At 48.8% G+C, this 27489-nt stretch overlaps 1 protein-coding gene across 1 annotated transcript in view; it reads right to left on the bottom strand.

Annotated features, from left to right (window-relative positions):
* SCN4A (sodium voltage-gated channel alpha subunit 4) overlaps positions 1-27489 on the bottom strand; it is a 118342-nt gene that overhangs the window by 18044 nt on the left and 72809 nt on the right. The window contains exons 16-17 of the mRNA XM_077806049.1: positions 2432-2561; positions 694-848 (exon numbers count right to left, since the gene is read on the bottom strand). Coding sequence (XP_077662175.1) covers positions 694-848; positions 2432-2561 — 285 coding nt within the window. The remainder of the gene's footprint in view (positions 1-693; positions 849-2431; positions 2562-27489) is intronic.

Below are 27489 nucleotides of genomic sequence, written 5' to 3'. Positions count from 1 at the left end.
CAGTCCCCTGGGGGACACCACTATTTACCTCTCTCCATTCTGAAAACTGACAATTTATTCCTATCCTTTGTTCCCTACCTTTTAACCAGTTACTAATCCATGAGAGGACCTTCCCTCTTATCACATGACAGCTTACTTTGCTTAAGAGCCTTTGGTGAGGGACCTTGTCAAAGACTTTCTGAAAATCTAAGTACACCATATCCACTGGATCCCCCTTGTCCACATGCTTGTTGACCCCCTGAAAGAATTCTGGCAGATTGGTGAGGCATGACTTCCCTTTAAAAAAAACATGTTGACTCTTCCCCAACAGATCCTCTTCATCTATGTGTCTGATCATTTTGTCCTTCACTATAGTTTCAACCAGTTTGCCTGGTACTGAAGTCAGGCTTACTAGCCTGAAATCTACTGATGGCATTTTACTGTTCAACATTAACTATTTTGCCGCTGATCAGAGCAAAACATCCCCACTTGTGGTGCTTAGCCCACAGCCCCCCACAGCCTCCCCTACCTGGCCAGGTGCCCAAAGCACAGAATGCTGATCCTTTCGCTTCAAATCCAATTCACCTCCTTTTAGGGAGTATCTGGCACTGCCACAAGCCTGCATGCAGCCTGCCATTCCGGGGTCCCACAATCCAGGGGGCTCGGTGCAGGGTACATGGGGGCTTCGGTGCGGGACCGAAACCTGTGACTCACCAGCGCTCCACTGCTGAGGAGGATCATGAAGATGATAAAGGTCTCAAACCAGTTGTGCTCGACGATCTTGAAACAGGTTTTCCGAAGGTTCCACCAGATCTTCCCCTTGTCGGTTGTGATGTCGACGTAGAGGAAAGGAAAGCGCCGCACGCAGGCTGGGAGGGGATGCAGAGAGGCACGGTTAGTTCTTGAGCCATGGCATGGCAGACACAGGGCCAGCGGCCCCTCTGGGGAGCTGCAGGTGGCAGAGTCGTCTCCCGGTGTAGCAAGCCAGCCAGGTGCTGCTCTGCCAGACCAGAGCAAGCTGGGCCTGGATGGGCAGAGGCGATCCGGCCTGGAGACAGGCAAATTCGACCCATCTGCCAGGATCCTGCCCTCTGGGACGGACCAGGCTAGGGTGTAAAGCTGCTCACCTGTGTCAGGATGCCGTGGCATTGCCGCCTGCCCTCACCTGGGGAAGTGCCTCCTCTGGGGCACATGGCCCAAAACCATACACCCCACCAGCCCCCTGCTGCTCCCTTATACCGCCCCCCTGGCTGCTCCCTTGACCCCTCCCCTGCACCAGCCCCCGCCCTCCACCCCTCCCCTACACTGGCCCCTCTGACCCCGCCTCTACGTGCCCCCTGCCCCTCCCTAACACCTGTTCTCTCCTCACTCCACTTCCTCTCATGCCTCTTCTTTCCGCTCCTTAACACCAGCCCCTCCTTTTTCTTCCCTCTTTCTTTCTCTCTCCCCACAACAGCGCCTCCCCCCACTTCCCCTTTGCCCTTCCCCCTCCAGGCTTTTCCTTCACCTTTTCCGTTGTCCTGGTCCATGTACAATTCCTGACCTGCTGCAGGGCCCCTGCCTCCCACCACCAGCCCTGGCTAGCACTGGCCATGCTGCACCCTCCACCCCTGGGAAAACTATCAATGGAGGGGGCTGGCACCCTTTGGACCAGGGGCCTGTCATAGCCTGGGAAAAGAAGCATTGTTCTTGTGAGTTGCCATGTGAGTTTTGGGGTGGGATCTGGTGTGGAGCTGCATGAGTTTGGGGTGGGATTCCTTGGGGGGGGAATCCCAGGGGAGTTGGGATCCCTGGGGGTGCTGTGTGAATTTGGGAAGGGATCCCATGGGTGTTGGGAATCAGAGGGGTTGGGATTCCATGGGGGCTGTGTGAGTTTGGGGTGGGATTCCAGGGGGGAATGGGATCCCTGCGGGGGGGCTGTGTGAGTTTGGGGTGGGATCCCATGGGGGTTGGGATCTATGGGGGCTGTGAGTTTGTGGGTGGAATCCCATGGGTGTTGGGATCCAGGGCTGTTGGGATTCCATGGGGGCTGTGTGAGTTTGGGATGGGATCCCAGGGGGGATGGGATCTATGGGGGCTGTGAGTTTGTGGGTGGGATCGCAGGGCATTGAGATCCCATGGGGGCTCTGTGAGTTTGGGGTGATATCTAACCATGTTAGACCTTTCTCTACTACAGTGAAGAGCCCATGATTAAATATTTGTTCCCCAAGTAGGTGCTTATAAACAGTGATCAAGTCACCCCTTAACTGTCCCTTTGTTAATCTAACTAGATTGAGTTCCTGGAGTCTATCACTGCAGGGCCCATTCTCTACCCTTGGCCCATTCTCTGTTAGTTTCGGGGCAGTTGTGCTGTGTTTTGCAGGGACAGCTGGTGCTCTGGGACAGTACCAGGACAGGGCAACCCTCCACCCACCTGCTCCCCCGGTGCAGGGTCACTGCGCGGCTCCCTTACCCTCGGTGAAGCACTCCTCGGGCCCCTGGCCCTCGGCAGCCTCGTCTGCAGCCTCCTCTGCCTCTACCTCTGGTGCCTTGTAATCCACGGTACTGCATAGGGATGACGTGCTGCCTCTGGACAGCGGCTTCTGCGGAGAGCAGGGATGGAGACAGACTCAGCCCAGGGCTCCAGCAAGCACCGGGGACAGATTCACAAACAGGAGACACCCCGAATGCTGGGAGTGGCTAATGCACCAGCAACAAAAGGCTTCACACGTTGGAGCTCAAATGTTTCCAGGGAGCAATAGAAGCCTCATTTCGGGCAGGGACAGGGATGGTTACAGCACAGGCTGGGCAGGGCTGGGTTAGTGCAATTCTGAGAGACGTAGTTAAAGCCAACCTAAGCCCTGAGGTAGACACTTGGGGTCAATGGAAGAACTCCTCCCTTGACCTTGCTACTGTCTCTTAAGGGGGTGGACAAACTACAGCGATGCCAAACCCCTTCTGTTTCGGTAGCAGGTGGCTACGCTATAGTAACGGCTGTAGCACTTGTAATCTAGACATACCCCAATTCTGTGCCTGGGCACGGCAGGTGGGCGGCAAGGAGCCCTGGTGGAGTGTGCCGTGGGGCCTTGTCTCCCCAAGACAGGGCTCGGGGAGTGGTTCTGGGTGAGTGGGCTGCACCAGTGGTTCTCCACCTTTCCATACTACTCTACCCCTTTCAGGAGTCTGATCTGTATGGTGTACCCCCAAGTTTCACCTCACTTCAAAACTACTTGCTTACAAAATGAGACATAAAAATACAAAAGTTAATTCATTTTTTAAATTAATTTGCACACTGGAAACCATCAAATTAGGCCTGAATAAAGACTGGGAGTGGATGGGTCATTGCAAAAACTAATTTCCCCATACTGTTACTCACACCTTCTTGTCAACAGTTTGAAATGAGCCACTTTCATTACCACTATAAAAGTGATTTTTCCTCCCTTGGTATTCTACTGTTAATTGAATTGTCTCGTTAGACTGACCCCCCACTTGGTAAGGCAACTCCCATCTTTTTATGTACTGTATATATACCTGCTACTGTATTTTCCATGCCATGCACCTGATGAAGTGGGTTTAGGCCCACAAAAGCTTATGCCCAAATAAATGTGTTAGTCTCTAAGGTGCCACAAGGACTCCTCGTTGTTTTTTGCTGATACAGACTAACACGGCTACCCCTCTGAAAAGTGTCACAGCACCCTATTACTGAAATATTGCTGACTTTCTCATTTTTAGCTTGCAATTGTAAAATTGATTGGAATATAAATATTGCACTTACATGTCAGTGGATAGTATGTAGAGCAGTATAAACAAGTCATTGTCTGTATGAAATTTTAATTTGTACTGACTTCGCTAGTGCTTTTCATGTAGCCTGTTGTAAAACTAGGCAAAAATTTAGATGAGTTGATGTACTCTCTGGAAGATCTCTGTGTACCCCCAGGGGTACACGTAACCCCGGTTGAGAACTGGGCTGCTGCCACTGTGGGGGTGGTTGAAACTTTTCGAAACAGGAGTTTGTTAGTCCAAAACTGACAATTTTTTAAATGCATATTTTCACCAAAAATTGTCATCTTAAATAAAAAGTTCTTGGTGAATTTTCTCAGGATATTTTTATTCACTTTTGTTTTTAATCGACAACATGATGGAAGTGGATATTGATGTCTACGAATGAATTGGTTTTTATTTTTATTTTTTGGATAAAAATGGCAATAAAAATTTGTCACAAAAAATGTGGAAACCCACTAACTGCTGGGAACGCTGCAAAACAAAAACCGCCATGAAATGCCCATGCTGTTTGCCATGTTCTTTTTCTGTGTATTGACCTGCTCAGTCAAAGACCCCCTCTGTTGCCCCCCGGCAGCTACAAGATCGGACTTTTTCAGTTCAAATCAAAGTGGCCACATCTGCTTCAGGTGAGATTTTACAAGTAATAAGCAAAAGGCCAGAAGCTGCAGAATCAAAGGAAGGAAGCTGCACAATTCCTGGTGTGGCTTGCATCAGAGAACTTGTCCCCAGCAATGGTGGTGCAGGGGGAGAGCCATGTCACACCCCGGGGATGCGCTGATCATATGGAGACAAAGGAATTGCCATGTTTGATGAGCTGTGTTTCTCGAGCATTTCCCAAGTCTCAAAACGCCTGGGAATTTTCTTCTTTTCATTGGGAAAATGCTGATTTGACAAAAGCAAAAGTGTTGGTGAGAAAGGGCCGGTTTGGCTGAATCTCCCACTTCGAATTTTTTTTTTTTAAAACAAACAAAGGTTTGGAAGTGTCAAAATGTTCCGGGTTGAGAATTTCGAGTTAAACCTTCGGTTTCCCAGATCAAAACAAGGGAATTGTCTGCTTACAATTTTAGTTCACTGATACTAATAAAAGGTGAAAACGGGTAAAAAAATGGGAACATTCGAAATGAGCGAAATAACCCATTTCATTTACCTCATCTGGATTCTTTTTGGGATGATCCGTGTGCAAAATTTGTCGAGATTCTGCTTTTTGTTCCAGCTCAGAACAGAAACACTTCCAAAAGCTCACAAGCTCTTGCAGGACGGAAAAGCCATTTCCCACCCAGCTCTATCCAAAATCTCCGAATGCTTCTCATTGCCCCAGTCCTGTCCCTGAGCTACCAACCCCACTGAAATCCCTGACAAATACCCTTTGTTATAATTAGATCAGCAGAAACCTGGACTCCCGGAATTCTGTTTATCTCAAATATTTCTGGCTCCACTTACTCTGAAGAGCTTTTAGGACAAAGTTTACTCCAGTGCAAAATCTGGATTCCAAATAGTTTTCACCCAGTAGAACTGACTCTGAATCTTGACTTGGCTGGGCTCCCAGAAAGCACTCTGCAACCCCCAATGGGTTAGATAAGAAGAGAAAAATCTTAGCAAATCTCCAGGGATCCTCTCTATTTTTATCTGTCTTTCCAGCTTGAATAGCCAGCTTTATCCAATGTGCTGAGTGGCCATGTGGTAGGTAGAGACACATCTACAGACCTGTACATTCTACACAGCAACAAGAGAACCCAGGACAAGGACCCGCTATGAAGGGGTATCTTGTGTGCAGTTGGCATGTGCACTGTAGGGCTAATCTCTCCCAAGGTCACTAGCGAGTGTCAGTGCATTCAATCAGTCACAGATGAGACAGAGATTCTGGAGCCAAGGGGTGCAGGTGGCAACTTATGGTCCCAAAAGTTTCAGCCATTGCTCATACTGGGTATTGTATCCACCAGGGGTGAAATATACTAGCTGCTCTGTGTTGATTCACTGGACACTGCAGCTAGCAAGGCAGCCAGTAGCCAGCCGATTTGGCCATGTTGCACTGTGGAACTAACATGCCCTAGTCTCCCACTGGGGCTAAACTGAAATTCAGAAAGGATGGGAAAGGAAGGAAGCAGAGGGGGATCAGAAGAGCTGGGACAGAGCTAAGCTCACCCATGCTTCCACATATGAGGGCCACACATGAGCAATTTGCCACAGGAGCTAGTCCGGCCAAGGTACACAGTGAGGTATACAAACTGTCCCAAACACCTGTGAAGGGATCTGGAAAGGCAGATTCCTGGCTAGACTTTATCTCCCTTGATGCACTACAGTCATGTGACTCCCGAGAGGCTCTGCAACCATTCAAACAAATGGAAGGGATCTGGAAAGGCAGAGAGAAGGGATCCTGGCTCACGTAAGTGAATGGGGGCAAGAAGCATTCTGTTCTGTGCTAGTCTACGGAGGTACTACAACTCCCATGAGGCACTGGGGCAGTTCAGAGGCCATGGGTTAATGTCGATCATAGCCAAAATGAAATTTTTCAACATTTCGAGCCCCTGGGGCAAGGCATGAGCCAGGCTGGTGAGACTGACAGCAGATGCCTCCATCACAGCCATTGCTCCAGCCAGTGCTTGGAGCAGCTTCTGAATGTGGGTCACTAGAATACCCCAGCTGCTCCAAACACAAGTAGAAGAAATTCCCTTCCAGCAGCCCCCAGTGCTTCCTGCTCTCCGCACTTTGCTTCCAGCAGGCAGAACCCCACATGGAGAGCTGTGGTTGGAATCACATACATGGCTTCAGAGATGCTCGGTATTGTTCTGTTCTTCCCTTCCCTAACCCCATTGGCTGCCTTGCCCCAGGGGCTCGAAATGTTGAAAAATTTCATTTTGGCTATGATCAACATTAATCCATGTCCTCTGAACTGCCCCAGTGCCTCATGGGAATTGTAGTACCTCCGTAGACTAGCACAGAACAGAATGCTTCTTGCCCCCATTCACTGACGTGAGCCAGGATCCCTGGCTAGACTTTATCTCCCTTGATGCACTACAGTCATGTGACTCCCAAGAGGCACTGCAACCATTCAAACAAATGGAAGGCTGTAGTGCATCATGGGTGATGTAGTCTAGCCAGGGAGCCTTCCCCATAGAGGAGAATGAGGTATCTGAGCTATAGCGCCCATGAGTCACCTGCATATTTTGTTACCTTGCTGTTTATTTCCTCTTCCAGACTGCCAATGAAAATGCTACAAAGACCCCATGGGAGAGCTGCCCCAGCACACTGCAGTTTAGAATGACCCTTTCTTTAGAACCTTCTGGTCAGCTTTCAGGGACAGCTCAGTGGTTTGAGCATTGGCCTGCTAAACCTAGGGTTGTAAGTTCAATCCTTGAAGGGGCCATTTAGGGATCTGGGGCAAAAATTGGGAATTGATCCTGCTTTGAGCAGGGGTTGGACTAGATGACCTCCTGAGATCTCTTCCAACCCTGATAGTCTATGATTCTGTGCATGGGATTCCAATAGATCTGTTCACGGTTTGAGATGATTTGCCAGATATTTTTCTGTGATCGTCCTCAGGCGGTTCGTTGCTCACAGGTTTATCCTGATGGCTTTGCTTTTAGCGCTTGATATTCACAGTACAAGGGCCAGACTGTGATATCCTGATTTCCAATAGCTCAGACCTTGCTGGAGGAGAGCTATTGAAATCAATGGGGCACAAGTGGCCACAGATGTTGTTCCATGTGAGAAAAGAGAGCACAGTCCATCCCCCAGTGCCAAGCTCTTTCGACTGGACACCTGCATGCAATGCTATGTGTAGAAGAGCTGAGCGAGGCATTTCTTGAGTCATTCCTTGTTTCTCTTCCCTGATTCGATGACTTACCTTTAAACCAAGGCCCCTGGTGTGCTAGCAATAAAATTCCCAAATGCGGTGCTCACACGTCTGCCACTAGGTGTCATCCTAACACAGTGGGAGAGCCCTGGACTTTGAATTAGGGCTCGTCTACACTGGAAACGCATAGCTACAGCTCTGGCGTGTGAAATCCGCACCGCCCAGGGATGCAGCTATGCTGACCTCACCCCCAGTTCTTCTGTCGACCTGACGATTGCCTCTCGGGAGGTGGCTGAACAACAGTGATGGGAGAGCCCCGCCCATCGCGGTAGGGACTGTCTACACAGCTGAGATGCAGCCATGCCACTGCAGTGTTTCAGGCACAGCCTTTGAGAGTCACAGGGGTTAAAAAGGCCAGCCGGGACCCCCAGATCACCTAGTCCCTGCATAGCACAGGGCACCGACACCGCCCAGCACCCGCACACTGACCCCAAAGCATCACAGCCCTCAGGAGGCTGGACTACGACGTGCCACAGGCATCGAGGTGCACCAGTGCCCGAGGGCAGGGAAATGACGACGTGAGATACACCCAGATAATCCTGGCCAGTGGCCTGCTCCCCATGCTGCCGGCGAAGGCAACACCCCATGCCCCAAGCTCACTGCCAACCTGACCTGGGGGGAAATTCCTGCCCACCTCACATACGGCACTTGGTTAGACCCTCAGCTTGTGAGCTAGACCCACCAGCCAAGCACCTGAGAGCATGGCCCTGGCCCTCCCCCAGTACCGGGTTCGCAATGTCGCCAATGGCACCAGGCCCACACCTGGCCCACAGACCGTGGACCCACCCCGCCCACTCTGCCCCATGGCTCCACCCCTGCTTGGCCTCTTCCCCCCAAGGCCCTGCCCGACGCTCGCTCCTCTCCGCCCCCTGCTTCCCTTGGCCCCTGCTCACTCCTCTCCCCCCATGAGAACGGTGAGTGAGGCCTCAGGGGGAAAAGTCCTAGCAGGGACGGGGCCTTAGGGTGGAGCACGGGCAGAGCAGGGGGAGTGGGGACACGGACTGGGCGCCAGGGCCCACAAAAGGTTAATCTGGCTCTGCCCTCCTCCTCCAATGTCCTATCTCCAGCCGTACCCCTCTCTGATGCTTTAGGAGATTCATAGATTCATGGATACTAAGGTCAGAAGGGACCATTATGATCATCTAGTCTGACCTCCTGCACAACGCAGGCCACAGAATTTCACCCACCCACTCCTGCGAAAAACCTCTCACCTATGTCTGAGCTATTGAAATCCTCAAATTGTGGTTTAAAGACTTCAAGGAGCAGAGAATCCTCCAGCAAGTGACCTGTGCCCCATGATACAGAGGAAGGCGAAAAACCTCCAGGGCCTCTTCCAATCTGCCCTGGGGGAAAATTCCTTCCTGACCCCAAATATGGGATCAGCTAAACCCTGAGCACATGGGCAAGATTCACCAGCCAGATACTACAGAAAATTCTTTCCTGAGTAACTCAGATCCCACCACATCTAACATCCCATCACAGGCCATTAGGCCTATTTACCATGAATATTTAATTACCAAAATCATGTTATCCCATCACACTCCATAAAGTTATCGAGTTTAATCTTAAAGCCAGATAAATCTTTTGCCCCCACTACTCCCCTCGGCTATTCCAAAACTTCACTCCTCTGATGGTTAGAAACCTTCGTCTAATTTCAAGTCGAAACTTCCTGGTGGCCAGTTTATATTCATTTGTTCTTGTGTCCACATTGGTACTGAGCTTAAATAATTCCTCTCCCTCTCCAGTATTTATCCCTCTGATATATTTATAGAGAGCAATCATATCTCCCCTCAGCCTCCTTGTAGTTAGGCTAAACAAGCCAAGCTCCTTGAGTCTCCTTTCATAAGACAAGTTTTCCATTCCTCGGATCATCCTAGTAGCCCTTCTCTGTACCTGTTCCAGTTTGAATTCATCCTTCTTAAACATGGGAGACCAGAACTGCACACAGTATTCCAGGTGAGGTCTCACCAGTGCCTTGTATAACGGTACTAAAACCTCCTTATCCCTACTGGAAATACCTCTCCTGATGCATCCCAAGACCTCATTAGCTTTTTTCACAGCCATATCACATTGGCGGCTCGTAGTCATCCTATGATCAACCAATACTCCAAGGTACTTCTCCTCCTCCGTTACTTCTAATTGAGAATAGTGCCAGCCATGATTTCAAGGGTGAATAACCCCCTGCTTTGGGAAAGAAGTAGCCATCCGGGGCACAGCCAGAGAAATAATGACTCAAACTGAGCGACAGAGTTTCTTAGAAGGAGTAGAAGAATCTGTCCCTTGTGTGGAGTAACAGGGAGAAAAGCTTAGTAGCTGATCACACCAATTCCTTGTAATTCCTGCACAGGGAACTGCAGCTACTCAAGGCTGGGGGCAGGGTAAGCAGCCCAGAGAGCATGCAGGCCTGGTGCACAATTTGAAGTTAGGTCAGTGTAACTAGGGTGCTCAGGGTTGAGAAAAATCCACACCCCTGAGTGCAGTAGCTACGCTGACCGAACCCCGGTGGAGACGCAGCTATGGAAGATTTCAGAGTAGCAGCCGTGTTAGTCTGTATTCGCAAAAAGAAAAGGAGTACTTGTGGCACCTTAGAGACTAACCAATTTATTTGAGCATAAGCTTTCGTAAGCTACAGCTCACTTCATCTGAATACTTCCGGCTCCCTAGATACCATCACTGCGGGAGGTGGATGGAAAAACAGTGACGGAAAAACCCCTTCTATGCTACTGAGCCTTTAGGTCACATGTGGGTCATGTGAAGTCCAGCTTTTCTGTGCAACCACAAGGGCTAGAAACGTACTTCTTTAAAAATGTGAAAGCAGAGAGTCTCACCTAATCACCTGACTCCAGGAGCTGGCACTTTAAGACATAAAATATTATGGGAGTCTTGATAAAAATTGTGACAGTTGGCAACACTGAGTGCTGGAGGCAGAATGCCTCTCAGCATTCCCATGTGCACATTGCTACGTCCCTTGTAGAGGCGCCGTATACCCCTCTCCTGCTTGGCTGCTCAGCTCTGCTGCCCTGTCCCGCCTCTGGGGCTTAGTGTCCGCCTGAAGCAGCCCCAGTGGAGGGTCTGCAGTTCTCCCCAGCCCCTGCACAAACCAAACAAGGTGGGGAGGATGTTCCCTTGCTCCTGCCGTCTTCTCCTCTCCAGACCCTGCTCCCACAGACGTGCTCGGCAGACTTTAGTGGCAGAGATGAAATCCATGATGTGTATGCCCCTGTGAACTCCTGCAGGAGAAGTGGGTGTGCCAAGGGATGGGGGTTGTGGGCTCCACATGTGTTGTGAACTGTCTCCAATCAATTTCTCCCGCCATCACAAGTACTATTTGAAATAGGTCATGAATAGCCGGCTGGGGGCAGGAACCTGGCACTGGGGGTGGGGTGAGGAGGCGGGAGAAGAGAAGCAGCTCAAGGCACCTGCTAGGTGCCCCAGGCACATGGCCCGGGAGTGACCTCTGCTCTGACAAGAGAGGAAGGAGGAGCCAGTGGTTAAGGTGTCGGCCTGGGGTTAAATCCCTGCTCCACAACAGAGCACGGGGCAGATCACTGAGACAATAATGGCCTGCCCCGCCTGGCAGCTGGTGGGGAGGGTAAAGACATTAGAAGGCTGTGGGGTGCTAAGACCCCCTTGGCAAAGATGGGGCTGTAGAAGTACTGGGCCCAGGGCCTGGGGAGAGCATTCTGGATGGGGATGTTCATTTTTGTGGTGGAGGCGGATTGGGTGCAGGTGGGAATTTATTTCTGTGCATGACATTTCCTCCCTTCCCCAGCCAGTCCGCCAACCAGTCACACCTGCAGTGTGGGAAGTGGATTAAAGCCCACGTGCGCTAGACAGGGGACATGGGCCTGATGTCCCAGGAGCGGGTCAGAATCTCAGTTTTCATTTCAGAGGAAAACCTGAATCGAAGCCCCAGGTGGAACTGCTCTGGGGATGTCTGCCTGAGTCTGCAGACAGCCTGAAGCAGTAGCTCTGAGAGGGGGGAATGGCCCTATGCATCTCCATGGAGTGTTAGCACTCAGTGTGTGTGTGTTTGGGGAGGGGATCCACTGCCACCCCACAATGGCTCTGCTGGGGTGGTGTCAGCAGGGCCTCATCTGCTTGGGTGGGTGGGGGCTGAGTCCTCCCTCCTCTGGGACAGCGCCAGTCCACCTGAGATCAGGGGACACCGGGAATGGTGGGAGGTCTTGGCTGGCCCAAAGAGGAGTAGAGGTGTGCCCAATGCTGGCCTATAGCTCTTCTCTGTGTGTGTTTGGGGGGCCGGGGGCGGTCACTTTCTACCCGCACCCCAAGCAGGGAAGGGACCATGAAGTGTGGGTGAGGGGCACAGAGCTTCTATCGGAGCTGCTGCCTCATGCAGTGCCCCAGACTCTGCTCCCGCACAGGCCAGCACCACCCACGCATTCACCCTCCATCATGCACATGGGAGGGCCTGTGTCAGTCAGCAAGCAGAGCCTGGGCTGTGATCAGCGGGGGCCGAGGGAGCAGCAGATGGAAAAACTCTGGGGTGGTGTGTCTGGGGAAGTCTAGAAGCTGGGGAGGGGCTAGGAGAAGTCATAGGGGGCATGGATCCTCCAGCACTGGTTGCAGCGTTCCTTGTAGGGACAGGCTCAGAGGGGTTCTGACAGAGCCAGGCCAGAGGGAAGGGACGGGAGGGTGGGGGGTGGGGGTGGACAGTATGGGAAGCAGTGGGGATGGGGGGACAGAGGCAGCTCCCCAGGCATGGGCTCCGGGGACTCAGACCTCCCCATCCCCACTGTCACTGTACCCTCAGCCCCAGAGACACTCCCAAATCTACTGACTCCCACAGCACCTCCAGCACCCGATCCCCAGAGAGACCCCCAAATCACAGAGACCTTAAACCCCAGAGAATCATAGAATCTAGAATATCAGGGTTGGAAGGGACCTCAGGAGGTCATCTAGTCCAACCCCCTGCTCAAAGCAGGACCGATCCCCGACTAAATCATCCCAGACAGGGCTTTGTCAAGCCTGACCTTAAAAACTTCTAGGGAAGGAGATTCCACCACCTCCCTAAGTAACACATTCCAGTGTTTCACCACCCTCGTAGTGAAAAAGTTTTTCCTAATATCCAACCTAAATCTCCCCCACTGTAACTTGAGACCATTACTCCTTGTCCTGTCCTCTTCTACCACTGAGAACAGTCTAGAGCCATCCTCTTTGGAACCCCCTTTCAGGTAGTCGAAAGCAGCTATCAAATCCCCCCTCATTCTTCTCTTCTGAAGACTAAACATCCCCAATTCCCTCAGCCTCTCCTCATAAGTCATGTGTTCCAGTCCCCTAATCATTTTTGTTGCCCTCCGCTGGACTCTTTCCAATTTTTCCACATCCTTCTTGTAGCGTGGGGCCCAAAACTGGACACAGTACTCCAGATGAGGCCTCACCAATGTTGAATAGAGGGGAACGATCACGTCCCTCGATCTGCTGGCAAGCCCATACTTATACATCCCAAAATGCCATTGGTCTTCTTGGCAACAAGGGCACACTATTGACTCATATTCAACTTCTCGTCCACTGTCACCCCTAGGTCCTTTTCTGCAGAACTGCTGCCGAGCCATTCGGTCCATAGTCTGTAGCGGTGCATTGGGTTCTACCGTCCTAAGTGCAGGACTCTGCACTTGTCCTTGTTGAACCTCATCAGATTTCTTTTGGCCCAATCCTCCAATTTGTCTAGGTCCCTCTGTATCCTATCCCTACCCTCCAGCGTATCTACCACTCCTCCTAGTTTAGTATCATCCGCAAATTTGCTGAGAGTGCAATCCACACCATCCTCCAGATCATTTATGAAGATATTGAACAAAACTGGCCCCAGGACCGACCCCTGGGGCACTCCACTTGATACCGGCTGCCAACTAGACATGGAGCCATTGATCACTACCCGTTGAGCCCGACAATGTAGCCAGCTTTCTATCCACCTTATAGTCCATTCATCCAGCCCATACTTCTTTAACTTGCTGGCAAGAACACTGTGGGAGACCGTGTCAAAAGCTTTGCTAAAGTCAAGGAACAACATGTCCACTGCTTTCCCTTCATCCACAGAGCCAATTATCTCGTCATAGAAGGCAATTAGATTAGTCAGGCATGACTTGCCCTTCGTGAATCCATGCTGACTGTTCCTGATCACTTTCCTCTCCTCTAAGTGCTTCAGAATTGATTCCTTGAGGACCTGCTCCATGATTTTTCCAGGGACTGAGGTGAGGCTGACTGGCCTGTAGTTCCCAGGATCCTCCTTCTTCCCTTTTTTAAAGATGGGCACTACATTAGCCTTTTTCCAGTCATCTGGGACCTCCCCCGATCGCCATGAGTTTTCAAAGATAATGGCCAATGGCTCTGCAATCACATCCGCCAACTCCTTTAGCCACTCGGATGCAGCACATCTGGCCCCATGGACTTGTGCTCGTCCAGCTTTTCTAAATAGTCCTGAACCACTTCTTTCTCCACAGAGGGCTGGTCACCTCCTCCCCATGCTGTGCTGCCCAGTGCAGCAGTCTGGGAGCTGACCTTGTTCGTGAAGACAGAGGCAAAAAAAGCATTGAGTACATTAGCTTTTTCCACATCCTCTGTCACTAGGTTGCCTCCCTCATTCAGTAAGGGGCCTACACTTTCCTTGACTTTCTTCTTGTTGTTAACATACCTGAAGAAACCCTTCTTGTTACTCTTAACATCTCTTGCTGAGATGAGAGACCCCAAACCTCACTTTATTTTACCCCAAGCCCCAGAGAGACCCCCAAACCCACTGAATCTCACTGCACCCCCAGTCTTCTATCCCCAGAGAGACCCCCCAAATCACAGAGACCCTAAATGCCAGAGAGACCCCCAAGACCATTGAATGTCACTACACCCCCAGTCTCAGAGAACCCCAACTCCACTGAATCTCACTGTACCCGTATCCCCACAAAAAACAGACTCCAAGGAGAGACTGCTGAATTGGAATTAATTTGCAAACTGGATACAATTAACTTAGGCTTGAATAGAGTCTGGGAGTGGATGGGTCATTACACAAAGAAAACTATTTCCCCATGTTTATTTCCCTCCCTCCCCCCTCACTGTTCCTCACACGTTCTTGTCAACTGCTGGAAATGGCCCACCTTGATTATCACTACAAAAGGTTTTCTCCCCCCCCCATTTGTTAGTCTCTAAAGTGCCACAAGTACTCCTTTTCTTTTGCGAATACAGACTAACACGGCTGCTACTCTGAAACTAATCATTTTTGTTGCCCTCCACTGGACTCTTTCCAATTTTTCCACATCCGTCTTGTAGCATGGGGCCCAAAACTGGACACAGTACTCCAGATGAGGCCTCACCAATGCCGAATAGAGGGGAAATGATCACGTCCCTCGATCTGCTGGCAATGCCCCTACTTATTCAGCCCCAAATGCCATTGGCCTTCTTGGCAACAAGGGCACACTGTTGACTCATATCCAGCTTCTCGTCCACTGTAACCCCTAGGTCCTTTTCTGCAGAACTGCTGCCTAGCCACTCGGTCCCTAGTCTGTAGCGGTGCATGGGATTCTTCCATCCTAACGCAGGACTCTATCCTATCCCTACCCTCCAGCGTATCTACCACTCCTCCCAGTTTAGTGTCATCTGCAAACTTGCTGAGGGTGCAATCCTCACCATCCTCCAGATCATTAATGAAGATATTGAACAAAACCGGCCCCAGGACTGACCCCTTGGGCACTCCGATTGATACCGGCTGCCAACTAAACATGGAGCCATTGATCACTACCCACTGAGCCCGACGATCTAGCCACCTTTATGTCCACCTTATAGTCCATTCATCCAGCTCATACTTCTTTAACTTGCTGGCAAGAATACTGTGGGAGACCGTATCAAAAGCTTTGTTAAAGTCAAGGAATAACACGTCCACTGCTTTCCCCTCATCCACAGAGCCAGTTATCTCGCCGTTAGGAACAGTATCCCCGATAATGTCACGGCAAACCTGGTAGCTGAACTTTGTGACTTTGTCCTCACCCACAACTATTTCACGTTTGGGGACAATGTATACCTTCAAACCAGCGGCACTGCTATGGGTACCCGCATGGCCCCACAGTATGCCAACATTTTTATGGCTGACTTAGAACAACGCTTCCTTAGCTCTCATCCCCCAATGCCCCTACTCTACTTGCGCTACATTGATGACATCTTCATCATCTGGACCCATGGAAAAGAAGCCCTTGAGGAATTCCACCATGATTTCAACAATTTCCATCCCACCATCAACCTCAGCCTGGACCATTGCACACAAGAAATCCACTTCCCGGACACTACCGTGCTAATAAGCGATGGTCACATAAACACCACCCTATACCAGAAACCTATTGACCACTATACTTACTTACATGCTTCCAGCTTTCATCCAGACCACACCACACGATCCATTGTCTACAGCCAAGCTCTACGAAACAACTGCATTTTCTCAAACCCCTCAGACAGAGACAAACACCTACAAGATCTCTATCAAGCATTCTTACAAGTACAATACCCACCTGCTGAAGTGAAGAAACAGATTGACAGAGCCAAAAGGGTACTCAGAAGTCACCTACTACAGGACAAGCCCAACAAAGAAAGTAACAGAACACCAATAGCCATCACCTTCAGCCCCCAACTAAAACCTCTCCAACGCATCATCAAGGATCTACAACCTATCCTGAAGGACGACCCATCACTCACACAGATCTTGGGAGATAGGCCAGTCCTTGCTTACAGACAGCCCCCCAACCTGAAGCAAATACTCACCAGCAACTACACACCACATAACAAAAATACTAACCCAGGAACCTATCCTTGCAACAAAGTCCGTTGCCAACGGTGTCCACATATCTATTCAGGGGACACCATCACAGGGCCTAATAACATCAGCCACACTATCAGAGGCTCGTTCACCTGCACATCCACCAATGTGATATATGCCATCATGTGCCAGCAATGCCCCTCTGCCATGTACATTGGTCAAACTGGACAGTCTCTACATAAAAGAATAAATGGACACAAATCAGACGTCAAGAATTATAACGTTCAAAACCAGTCGGAGAACACTTCAATCTCTCTGGTCACTCGATTACAGACCTAAAAGTCACAATATTACAACAAAAAAACTTCAAAAACAGACTCCAATGAGAGACTGCTGAATTGGAATTAATTTGCAAACTGGACACCATTAAATTAGGCTTGAATAAAGACTGGGAGTGGATGGGTCATTACACAAAGTAAAACTATTTCCTCATGTTTATTTTTCCCCCCTACTGTTCCTCACACATTCTTGTCAACTGCTGGAAATGGCCCACCTTGATTATCACTACAAAAGGTTTTTTTCTCTCCTGCTGGTAATAGCTCACCTTAACTGATCACTCTCATTACAGTGTGTATGGTAACACCCATTGGTTCATGTTCTCTGTGTATATAAAATCGTCCTACTGTATTTTCCACTGCATGAATCCGATGAAGTGAGCTGTAGCCCACGAAAGCTCATGCTCAAATAAATTGGTTAAGGTGCCACAAGTACTCCTGTTCTTTTTGCGGATACAGACTAACACGGCTGCTACTCTGAAACCCGTTGCTGATGTGATGTGTTTATCAAAGAACTTGTGAATTGTCTGTGTCAGGTGTGTGAAAATTTAAATCGGCCAGGTTATCACAGGCCCCCCCCCCCCCCCCCCGCTTTGTCCAGGCCACGTTAAGCACTGGGGAGCCGGATCTACCATGGAGCCAGAGCAAGGGGGATATTGATGGAGCACAACCCTGAAAAGGATTCCTTACAGAAATGGTCACTATCTGCCACTGCCCAGCTCATGTGGGCGGACCTTAGTTCAATCCTTTATCCTATTCCCACCCCAGCTTGACATGTTTGTTTAAGGGGGGGAGCAGCTCTGTGGGGCCCGTCTTGCCTCCATCCCCCCCAGGTTCATTAGCTTGGCATCAGACGCTGGAAGAAAACAAGCCCCAGCATCCAGCCAGTTACAAGAGATTCCAATTCTCCAGGTGAAATCCTGGCTCCATTGAAGTCAATGGCAAAGCTACCAGTGACTTCAAGGGGGACTTCATCTGGAACCTTTATCTCTGGTCCAGTGTCTGTGTGACTATCGGCATGGCCCAAGCTTCTCAGAAAGCCTAGCAGGAATGTGGGAACCTCCCTGCTGGGTATGGCATGTGGCTGCCAATGACAGAATTACCCACTGGAGCATCCCTGTTTCATGGGTCTCACAAGTGCCAGGGACACTCGGCAGTAGCTGCACACCTGAAGCATGTCCTTGCCCAGAGATTCGGCTCCCAGCTCCGCAGCAGTGAGCAGTCAAGGAGCAGGCTGCAAGTGAGAGACTCAGAGGAAGTGTCTCTGATATCTGGGCCTGGGGAGCTCTTTGCACCCAGCTCCTGGCTGCACCTACAGGATCAGCACCTTGTGTACTGCTGGCTGGAGAAACTTCACTGGAACTACAGTCCATGGGATTGTGTGGGTCCATTGAAATGGAAACACATCACGAAATCAGCTTGCTTCCATGGGAATCTTGTTTTGGGGCAAAACGGGGAGTGTGGCGGGAGTTCAACAAGGTTGAAACGTCCCATTTTGTCATTTTTCATTTTGAAACAGATCTGCATTTCCGCTTTCTTATTTGGTATTATATTGTAAGTTTACACGTAATATAAAATTTATAAAAAAGTCAAAAGCAAAAGGAAATGTTTCAATCGACTGGAACAAATTTCTTTTTTCCAGAGTTTTTCTTTGCAGAACATTTTGAAATGTCTGGTTTTCGTTCCCATCCGGAATGAACCCAAATTTTGAAATCCTCTGCGAAATGGACTTTCCATCCTACTTCTCTGTCTGAAGCCACGAGACTAATTAAAGGCTTAGAAAATGTGCCCTCCCTTCAGTGATAGATTCATGGAGCTCAATCTATGTAGTTTAACAATGAGAAGGTTAAGGGGTGCCATGATCACAGTTTGTAAGTATCTACATGGGGAACAAATATTTAATACCGGGCTGTTCAGTCTAGCAGAGAAATGTCTGACACAATCCAATGGCTGGAAGTTGAAGCTGGACAAATTCAGACTGGAAATTGAGCATACATTTTTAACACTGGGAGTAATTAACCATTGGAACAATTTTCTGAGGGTCACGGTGGATTCTTCATCACTGATAATTTTAAATTGAGACGGGATGTTTTCTAACAGATCTGCTCTAGTGAGTATTTTGGGGATGTCCTGTGTTATGCGGGAGGTCAGATTAGGTATTCACAATGGCACCTTCTGGCCTTAGAATCTATGAATCTCTGAGGTTTGCTCCTATCCTCTTGGTTACACTCACCTGTAAATTGTGCACCAGACCAGCAAGCGCCAAGACTGATCCCAGGGCTTCTCTACACAGCAGGTTACAGCCCAGGGTGTGAATCTATAGCACACCAGTTTGCCATGCAGTGATGTCCGACCACTTGGACATTGCTACGGGGCAGTGAACGTCCCAGAAGCCGGAGTGGCTACAGCAGTGGCCAGGGGACATTACTGAGCAGCAAGCTGGAGTGCTGTCGAGTCACACCCTGGCTTGCTGCACTGTACCTTCCCGAGGAGCCACGAGGGACGTGGCTAACACTGCAGAGAAGCAACAACTGCAAATGAACACAGCGAAGGAACTGGGCAGTGATCTGGGGTATGAGCTGAAGTCAAATGAAACATTTTGCTTAACCTGAAGCAATTTTTTTCAGACATTTCAGAATTGCCAGTGACCTGGAAAATCCGTGATTCACCCACCTGCACATCTCACTGCTCTGGCAAAGCCGCTGTAAGCCCCTCGGAGGCCTGCTACACAGGTGTGAACATTTAATCGACCTAGCTGTATCCATCAGGGATATGAAATGTGGTTAGGTTGATATAACCCCCGCTGTAGATGCAGTTAGATGGGCAGCAGAATTCTCGGAGAGGTGGATTACCAACCCCTCGTGTCAACGTAGGACGCAGCTGCACTGTGGCATGGCAGCGCTGCAGCCGTCCCCTGACTCTCCAAGCTGCACACGTTGTAGCTGTTCACTCTCTTGACATAGGCAAACGCCTCCGCAGCACTGATCAGTCCAGTAGCTTTTCTCCCTGCACAGATATGGTGGCCCAAATGCAGTGCTCCAGGAAAGCAGTCCTCGTTATGATCTGGCAGACTGGTATTATTTCTAGAGCTGTCAAGCTATTAAAAAGATTAATCGTGATTAATCACGCTGTTAAACAATAATAGAATACCATTTATTTCAATATTTTTGGATGTTTTCTACATTTTCAAATATATTGATTTCAGTTACAACACAGAATACAAAGTGTACAGTGCTCACTTTATATTTATTTTTTATTAGAAATATTTGCACTGTAAAAAACAAAAGAAATAGTTTTCAGAGTAACAGCCGTGTTAGTCTGTATTCGCAAAAAGAAAAGGAGTACTTGTGGCACCTTAGAGACTAACCAATTTATTTGAGCATGAGCTTTCGTGAGCTACAGCTCACTTCATCGGATGTGTTCTTCAATTCATCTAATACAAGTACTGTAGTGCAATCTCTTTATCATGAAAGTTGAACTTATAAATGTAGAATTATGCACAAAAACTGTGTTCAAAAATAAAACAATGTAAAACTTTACAGCCTCCAAGTCCACTCAGTCCTATTTCTTGTTCAGCCAATCGCTGAGACAAACAAGTTTGTTTACATTTGCAGGCGATAATGCTGCCCACTTCTTGTTTGCCTTGTCACCTGAAAGTGAGAACAGGTGTTCACATGGCACTTTTGTAGACAACGTTGCAAGATATTCATGTGCCAGATATGCTAAAGATTCATATGTGCCTTCATATTTCAACCACCATTCCAGAGGACGTGCATCCATGCTGATGACGGGTTCTGGTCGATAACGATCCAAAGCAGAGCGGACCGATGCATGTTCATTTTCATCATCTGAGTCAGATGCCACCAGCAGAAGGTTGATTTTCTTATTTGATGATTCAGGTTCTGTAGTTTCCGCATCAGAGTGTTGCTCGTTTAAGACTTCTGAAAGCAAGTTCCACATCTTTCAGATTGTCAGGCTCAACAGGTAGTGATCAATGGCTCCATGTCTAGTTGGCAGCTGGTACCAAGTGGAGTGCCCCAGGGGTCGGTCCTGGGGCCGGTTTTGTTCAACATCTTTATTAATGATCTGGATGATGGGATTAATTGCACCCTCAGCAAATTCGCAGATGACACTAAGCTGGGGGAGAGGTAGATACTATGGAGGGTAGGGATAGGGACCAGAGGGACCTAGACAAATTGGAGGACTGGGCCAAAAGAAATCTGATGAGGTTCCACAAGGACAAGTGCAGAGTCCTGCACTTAGGACGGAAGAATCTCATGCACTGCTACAGGCTGAGGACTGACAGGCTAAGTAGCTGTTCTGCAGAAAAGGACCTAGGGGTGACAGTGGAAGAGAAGCTGGATATGAGTCAGCAGTGTGCCCTTGTTGCCAAGGAGGCCAACGGCATATTGGGCTGCATTAGTAGGAGTATTGCCAGCAGATCGAGGGAAGTGATTATTCCCCTCTATTTGGCATTGGTGAGGCCACACCTGGAGTATTGCATCCAGTTTTGGTGCCCCCACTACAGAAGGGTTGTGGACAAATTGGAGAGAGTCCAGCGGAGGGCAACAAAAATGATTAGGGGGCTGGGGCACATGATTTACGAGGAGAGGCTAAGGGACCTGGGCTTATTTAGTCTGCAGAAGAGAAGAGTGATGGGGGTGTGGCGGGGTGGTCCCCCCGCCATGCCTTGAAGGGCTTAAAACAGCCCTGGGAGAGGGCTGAGAGGGAAAAAGCTGGGCTGTTTGGGAAAACAGCCACAGCTGTATCCTGTGTAATTAGGGCCCAGCTGGCCCTTATAAGAGGGCAGTGGGCCAGAAGGAGACAGACACTCTCTCTAGGTACATGGAGAGAGGAGGACCTGGCTGCCTGGGAAGCTGAGGAGGGTACCTGGGAGCTGGGGAGCTCCAGCCTAGCAGAGCCCCAGGCTGCAGGCCGAGGTAAAGGCCCATGAAAGGGTACTAAGGCTGCAGAGAAACAGCCCAGACCTACATGGAGGCAGCTGGTCCGAACCCCCTTGCTGATGATGAGTGGTACAGACTGCAGTCTGCCCCAGGAAGTGGGGGCTAGACGATGACTGACAGTAGCCACTGAGGCAAGGGAGGGATGGGGGTTGGGGATTCCCCTGGGGAGGGGAGACCCAGATGGAGGGGGTACTGCCAGGGGGCAGAACCCTAAGCTAGAAGGGCACCAGGGTCCGGGAGGCGCACAAGGCCAGCGGCAGGCGAGATGCTGACTGGCAGAGGGCGCTCCTGGCTGAAAAGAGCAAATTCCCTGGACAACCAGCGGGAGGTGCCGCAGCAGTGAGTTGTCGCCCTGCGACAGGGGGTTCCAAAGAGGATGGAGCTCAGCTGTTCTCAGTGGTGGCAGATGACAGAACAAGAAGCAATGGTCTCAAGTTGCAGTGGGGGAGGTCTAGGTTGGATATTAGGAAACACTATTTCATTAGAAGGGTGTTGAAGCACTGGAATGCATTACCTAGGGAGGTGGTGGAATCTCCATCCTTAGTGGTTTTTAAGGCACAGCTTGACAAAGCCCTGGCTGGGATGATTTAGTTGGGGTTGGTCCTGCTTTGAGCAGGGGATTGGACTAGATGACCTCCTGAGGTCTCTTCCAACCCTAATATTCTATGTTTCTATGATTCTATCTCATCCCTCTCAGATTTTGGAAGGCACTTCATATTTTTAAACCTTGGTTAAAAGTGCTGTAGCTATCTTTAGAAATCTCACATTGGTATCTTCCTTGCATTTTGTCAAATCTGCCGTGGAAGTGTTCTTAAAACGAACAACATGTCCTGGGTCATCATCCAAGACTGCTATAGCGTGAATTACATGGCAGAATGCAGGTAAAACAGCAGGAGACATACAATTCTCCCCCAAGGAGTTGAGTCACAAATTTAATTAATGCATTACTTTTTAATGAGCATCATCAGCATGTCCTCTGGAATGGCAGTTAAAGCTTAAAGAGGCATAAAAATGTTTAGCATATTTGGTACGTAAATACCTTTCAATGCTGGCTACAAAAGTGCCATGCGAAAGCCTGTGCTCACTTTCAGGTGACATTGTGAATAAGAAGCAGGCAGCATTATCTCCCGAAAATGTAAACAAACTTTTTTGTCTTAGTGATTGGCTGAACAAGAAGTAGGACTGAGTGGAAATTAGGCTCTAAAGTTTTACATTGTTTTGTTTTTTGAGTGCAGTTATGTAACCAAAAAAAATCTAAATTTGTAAATTGCACTTTCACAATAAAGAGATTGCACTATAGTACTTGTATGAGGTGAATTGAAAAATACTATTTCTTTTGTTTATCATTTTTACAGTGCAAATATTTGTAATCAGAAATAATAATATAAAGTGAGCACTGTACTCTTGGTATTCTGTGTTGTAACTGAAATAAATATTTTTGAAAATGTAGAAGAACATCCAAAATATTTAATAAATTTCAATTGGTATTCTATTGTTTAACAGTGCGATTAAAACTGTGATTAATTGTGATTAATTTTTTTAATCGCGATTAATTTTTTGAGTTAATTGCATGCGTTAACTGTGATTAATCGACAGCCCTAACAATTTCCCCTGGGCTTGTTTATTAGACTCATTTTCATGCAGGCTCAAATCTTACAGGGTTTTTTCCTTGCATGTCTCTCCGTTGTAATGTTACTGCAGCCCACGTGATTCCCTGTGTCGCACTCGCTGACAGTGCCTTCTAGGGCATTAGCCAGCAGCACAGACATCAGAAACCTTGTGAGTTTTAACTCTAAGATGCATCGTTTAATGTTTACCCATGTTAAACTCCCTTTGCTTCGTCCCAGGCCCCCCCCACCCAATGCCATGAGAGCCTGGCTGCAGCTGATCCTTTCTAAGGTATTAACAGTGGATCCAATTTTAGTGGCGTCAGCAAATTTCACCATGTTCCCCCAAGTCATTTATAATCGAATTGGAAAGCTACAGCCCTGGCACTGACTCTGCAGCCGCCCACTGGTATCTGCTGATATCAACAACGACCTGATATCCTTTCAACCAGGTAGCTCTCGGGTTTATATCCCTGTACTCCACAACAGCAGGGGTTCTCTGTGTATTAGTTAAACCACATTGTCTACAGCATGCCATAATCACAGTCTATAAGTATTTACACGAGGAACAAATATTTAACAATGGGCTCTTCAGTCTAGCAGAGGAAGGTCTAACACGACCCCATGGCTGAAAGTTGAAGCTAGACAGATTCAGACTGGAGATAAGGTATATGTTTTTACCAGGGAGGGTCATTGGCCACTGTAGCTATTTACCAAGGGTCAGGGTGGATTCTCCATCACTGACAATATTTAAATCAAGATGGGATGTTTTTCTAAAAAACCTGCTCTAGTTCAAACAGCAGTTATTTCAGGGAAGTTCTCTGGCTGTGTTGTACAGGAGGCCAGACTGCGTGATCACCGTGGCCCCTTCTATGAATTTCCATTTGAAACCCATTTCCTTAGGAAGTCCCACGAGACTGCAGTTTATAAGAGATCCAGAGTCTGACTTGGAGCATGGGGGTTTCTGGGCTTGTATGAGCCAGGAGCTCACACAGGAAAAAGGTTTGTCAAGGAGTCCAGGAGGAATTACCCAGTGTGTGGAAGGGCCCAGGAGGGAGTTAGGATGAGAAGTGATGGGGAAAGGAAAGAAGGGAACATGTTGATCATCCCCAAGGGGTGGAAACCCCCTGTGCTGCAACGTTAAAAAGAAGCCGGCACCAAGCCAGGGGGAACTGACTGTGCCCTTGGCTCTCACAGCTCCCGCAGGAGCCATGCTGCCAGGGGCTACATGCAGCCCCACATCACAGAGGGGTGAGCAGCACAAAGGGCTGAGGAGGGCAGGGGAAGAAATTGTTGGAGGCTGGATGAGCATGGAATGAGGCAGGGTCTAGTGGAAAAAACAGTCTGTGATCATGCAATTAACGAGTGTCTCGTGGTGTTTCCGCACAAGAGGGATGAATGAAAGTAGCACAAGCAGCCTTAATTCTGTCATTTACTAATTTCTGAGTGCTCGACATTGCATTTTTAACATAAAGCATTTGTGTTTTAATGTCATTTCCTAAGCTTTTAAAAAAGTAAACGGAATAAACAGAAACTTCATCCTGCAGAACTACGCTGTTACCAGTGTAAGTAGTCATCGGGGCTAGAACTTTTAGACCCACAGTGGAGACCTCCAGCATTCAAGCTAATGGAATGACCGGTAGCAGTAGAAGGCTGTTATCCTCTGTGGACCAGCCACTGCAGGAGGATGAGACACATGTTTTGTCAGAGGGTTTCACAACTACTGGCTGACACCAGAGGACTGCTGGGACTCAGGGATGCTGGGTTTGATTCCAGGTTCTGAAGAGGAGTATGCTCTAGTGGTGTTAGACCTTTCTGCCCATGCTCCCTGCCCTTGTGTCCTCATCTGCTCCTATTCCTGCTCCTTATCCCTCTGCCTTAAAGAGAAAGCTGCTTCTTCTTTCACCTCCATGCTGCCAGGGCACCAGCTTAAGCAGTAACTTGGAGAGCCTTCCTTCTCTGTTTCAGTGGATCAGCAACTTCCAGCAGCCTGGAGGACCAACTGCGCATTAAGTCCTGCTAAGCCCCTGCAGCCCTGGAACGGAGCATGCTCAGCCACTTGGTGGGGATGGCACATGTGCAGTCCACTCATATCAAGGAGGCGTGAGGGGCTGGAGCATGCTCAGTGTGGAAGGAATGTTTGGAAAATGTAGCTGCCAAACTCTAAGAAACCATTAGTGAACGTGTGCTTACTGTATTTGTCAGGGGCTTATCACTTGGCGAAATGTAGGCTGATTTTCATCGGGATGGCAAAAGGCATCTCCCCTTACCAAATTTCAGGTCCTTGCTCCAAAGCACGGGGGCCCTGGACCTCCTCAATGAAACAGTTGTAAGGATTTTTTAACATAGACAAACCAATATATTAGTCCCTAATCTTATTCTTGGAAATGGCTGAAGATTTTTTTGCTGAACTGTTCCAGAATAACTCCTCCTGAGGCGTATGCATGGAAAACTTGAGGCCCAGCATGGAAAACTTGAGTCAGAAAGGTCACATTTTGGAACAGTTAGAAGTATCTGAAAACAGGGTCTTCTTACAGCACGCGTCAGGCAACTTCGACCAACTGCTCCTATAATGAGAGTCCTGTGGCCAAATCCCAGGTCATTGCCTATCACATGGAGAATTTCTTTGTTGGTGTTTTAGGGCTGAGAAAAGAGAAATTTTTCCCTATGAACAACAATTGGGAGAAAAAATACGGGCAAAAGTTTTGAGTCTGTTGCTTAAAGTTGAGCACCTAAAAAAGTGACTAGGTTCTGAGAGGAGGAGCCCCAGCAGTGGCCACTGACTCCAGCCGGGCCAAGTGTGCTGAGCAGACCACTTTTAGTAGACCTAGATGTGCTGAAATGTGCTCTGCTGGGTGATCCCAGCCCTGCAGGGTGGCTAGGAAGAGACCAAGTAGGGTAGCATGATGCTGACCAGCTGGAGACAGTACGGTTTGCTGGAAGGTGGTGGGTAAAAACCACAGTCAGTGAGCTCTCTTCCTTGCCTTGTGACAGCTTGTCCCATCCCATGGAGCCATCTGGAGGCAGCTTTGCCTTTGTCGTGAATGGAGTTAAGAGGCTGGAGATAGACGGGTATGGTGGAGTGTGCCCCTAGAGAGGACATTAGCTGAGAGCTGCTATATTCCAGCAGTTCTCCTCTGCTGCTGTAGAGGGTGCAACCTCTACTGGACAACTTTTTTCCACCTGATTGTACCTAAAAAGGGGAATGACCTGCCAAATACCTGATTAGGGGGATGGAATGGCTTCCATATGAGGAGAGATTAATAAGACTGGGACTTTTCAGCTTGGAAAAGAGGCGACTAAGGGGGGATATAATAGAGGTCTATAAAATCATGAGTGGTGTAGAGAAAGTAAATAAGGAAGTGTTATTTACTCCTTCTCATAATACAAGAACAAGGGGCCACCAAATGAGATTAATAGGTAGCAGATTTAAAACAAACACAAGAAAGTATTTTTTCACGCAACGCACTGTCAACCTCTGGAACTCCTTGCCAGAGGGTGTTGTGAAGGCCAATACTATAACAGGGTTCAAAAGGGAGCTAGATAGATTCATGGAAGATAGGTCCATCAATGGCTATTAGCCAGGATGGGAAGGAATGGTGTCCCTAGCCTCTGTTTGCCAGAAGCTGGGCGTGGATCACTTTATGATAACCTGTCTGTTCATTCCCTTTGGGGCACCTGCCATTGGCCATTGTTAGAGGACAGGATACTGGGCTTGAAGGACCTTTGGTCTGACCCAGTATGTCCATTCTTATATTATGTTCTTAAACTGCCCCCATCCCAAAACAGGATGTCGGGATATACCTTCCTTCCACTCACCACTGTCTTTCATCCTTCCGACTTCTTCTGACGTGGGTTTGACCCAAGTACCAGTGGACTCCCAGTTGCAGACGCACTGGCATAAATAGATCACCTACTGAGACATGCAGAATACTGTGCAAGTGTATTGCTATGTTCCTATGATGCACTCATCCCTGTGGGATCTGGGATCATGCAACACTAGAGCCGTGGCTTTCACAGCATAAAGCACAGCTCATTTTCCCACAGGGAGATGAAAGAAGAAGGAGACAACAAGGGAGCAGATGTTTCCATGTGGTTTTAGTCTAGGACATTAACCACTGCAGAGACATGTACTCCCTGCTCCCATCCCCACCCCAGACAGCAGAGCCAGAGACAGCCAGGTGTTGCCATCACACAGAATGTACCTTTGGCCAGAAATGGCTCATACTCAGGGCTG

Source organism: Eretmochelys imbricata, chromosome 27 (assembly GCF_965152235.1).
Source record: "Eretmochelys imbricata isolate rEreImb1 chromosome 27, rEreImb1.hap1, whole genome shotgun sequence".
Taxonomy (NCBI): Eukaryota; Metazoa; Chordata; order Testudines; family Cheloniidae; genus Eretmochelys; species Eretmochelys imbricata.
This window is presented reverse-complemented; position numbering and strand designations above follow the sequence as displayed.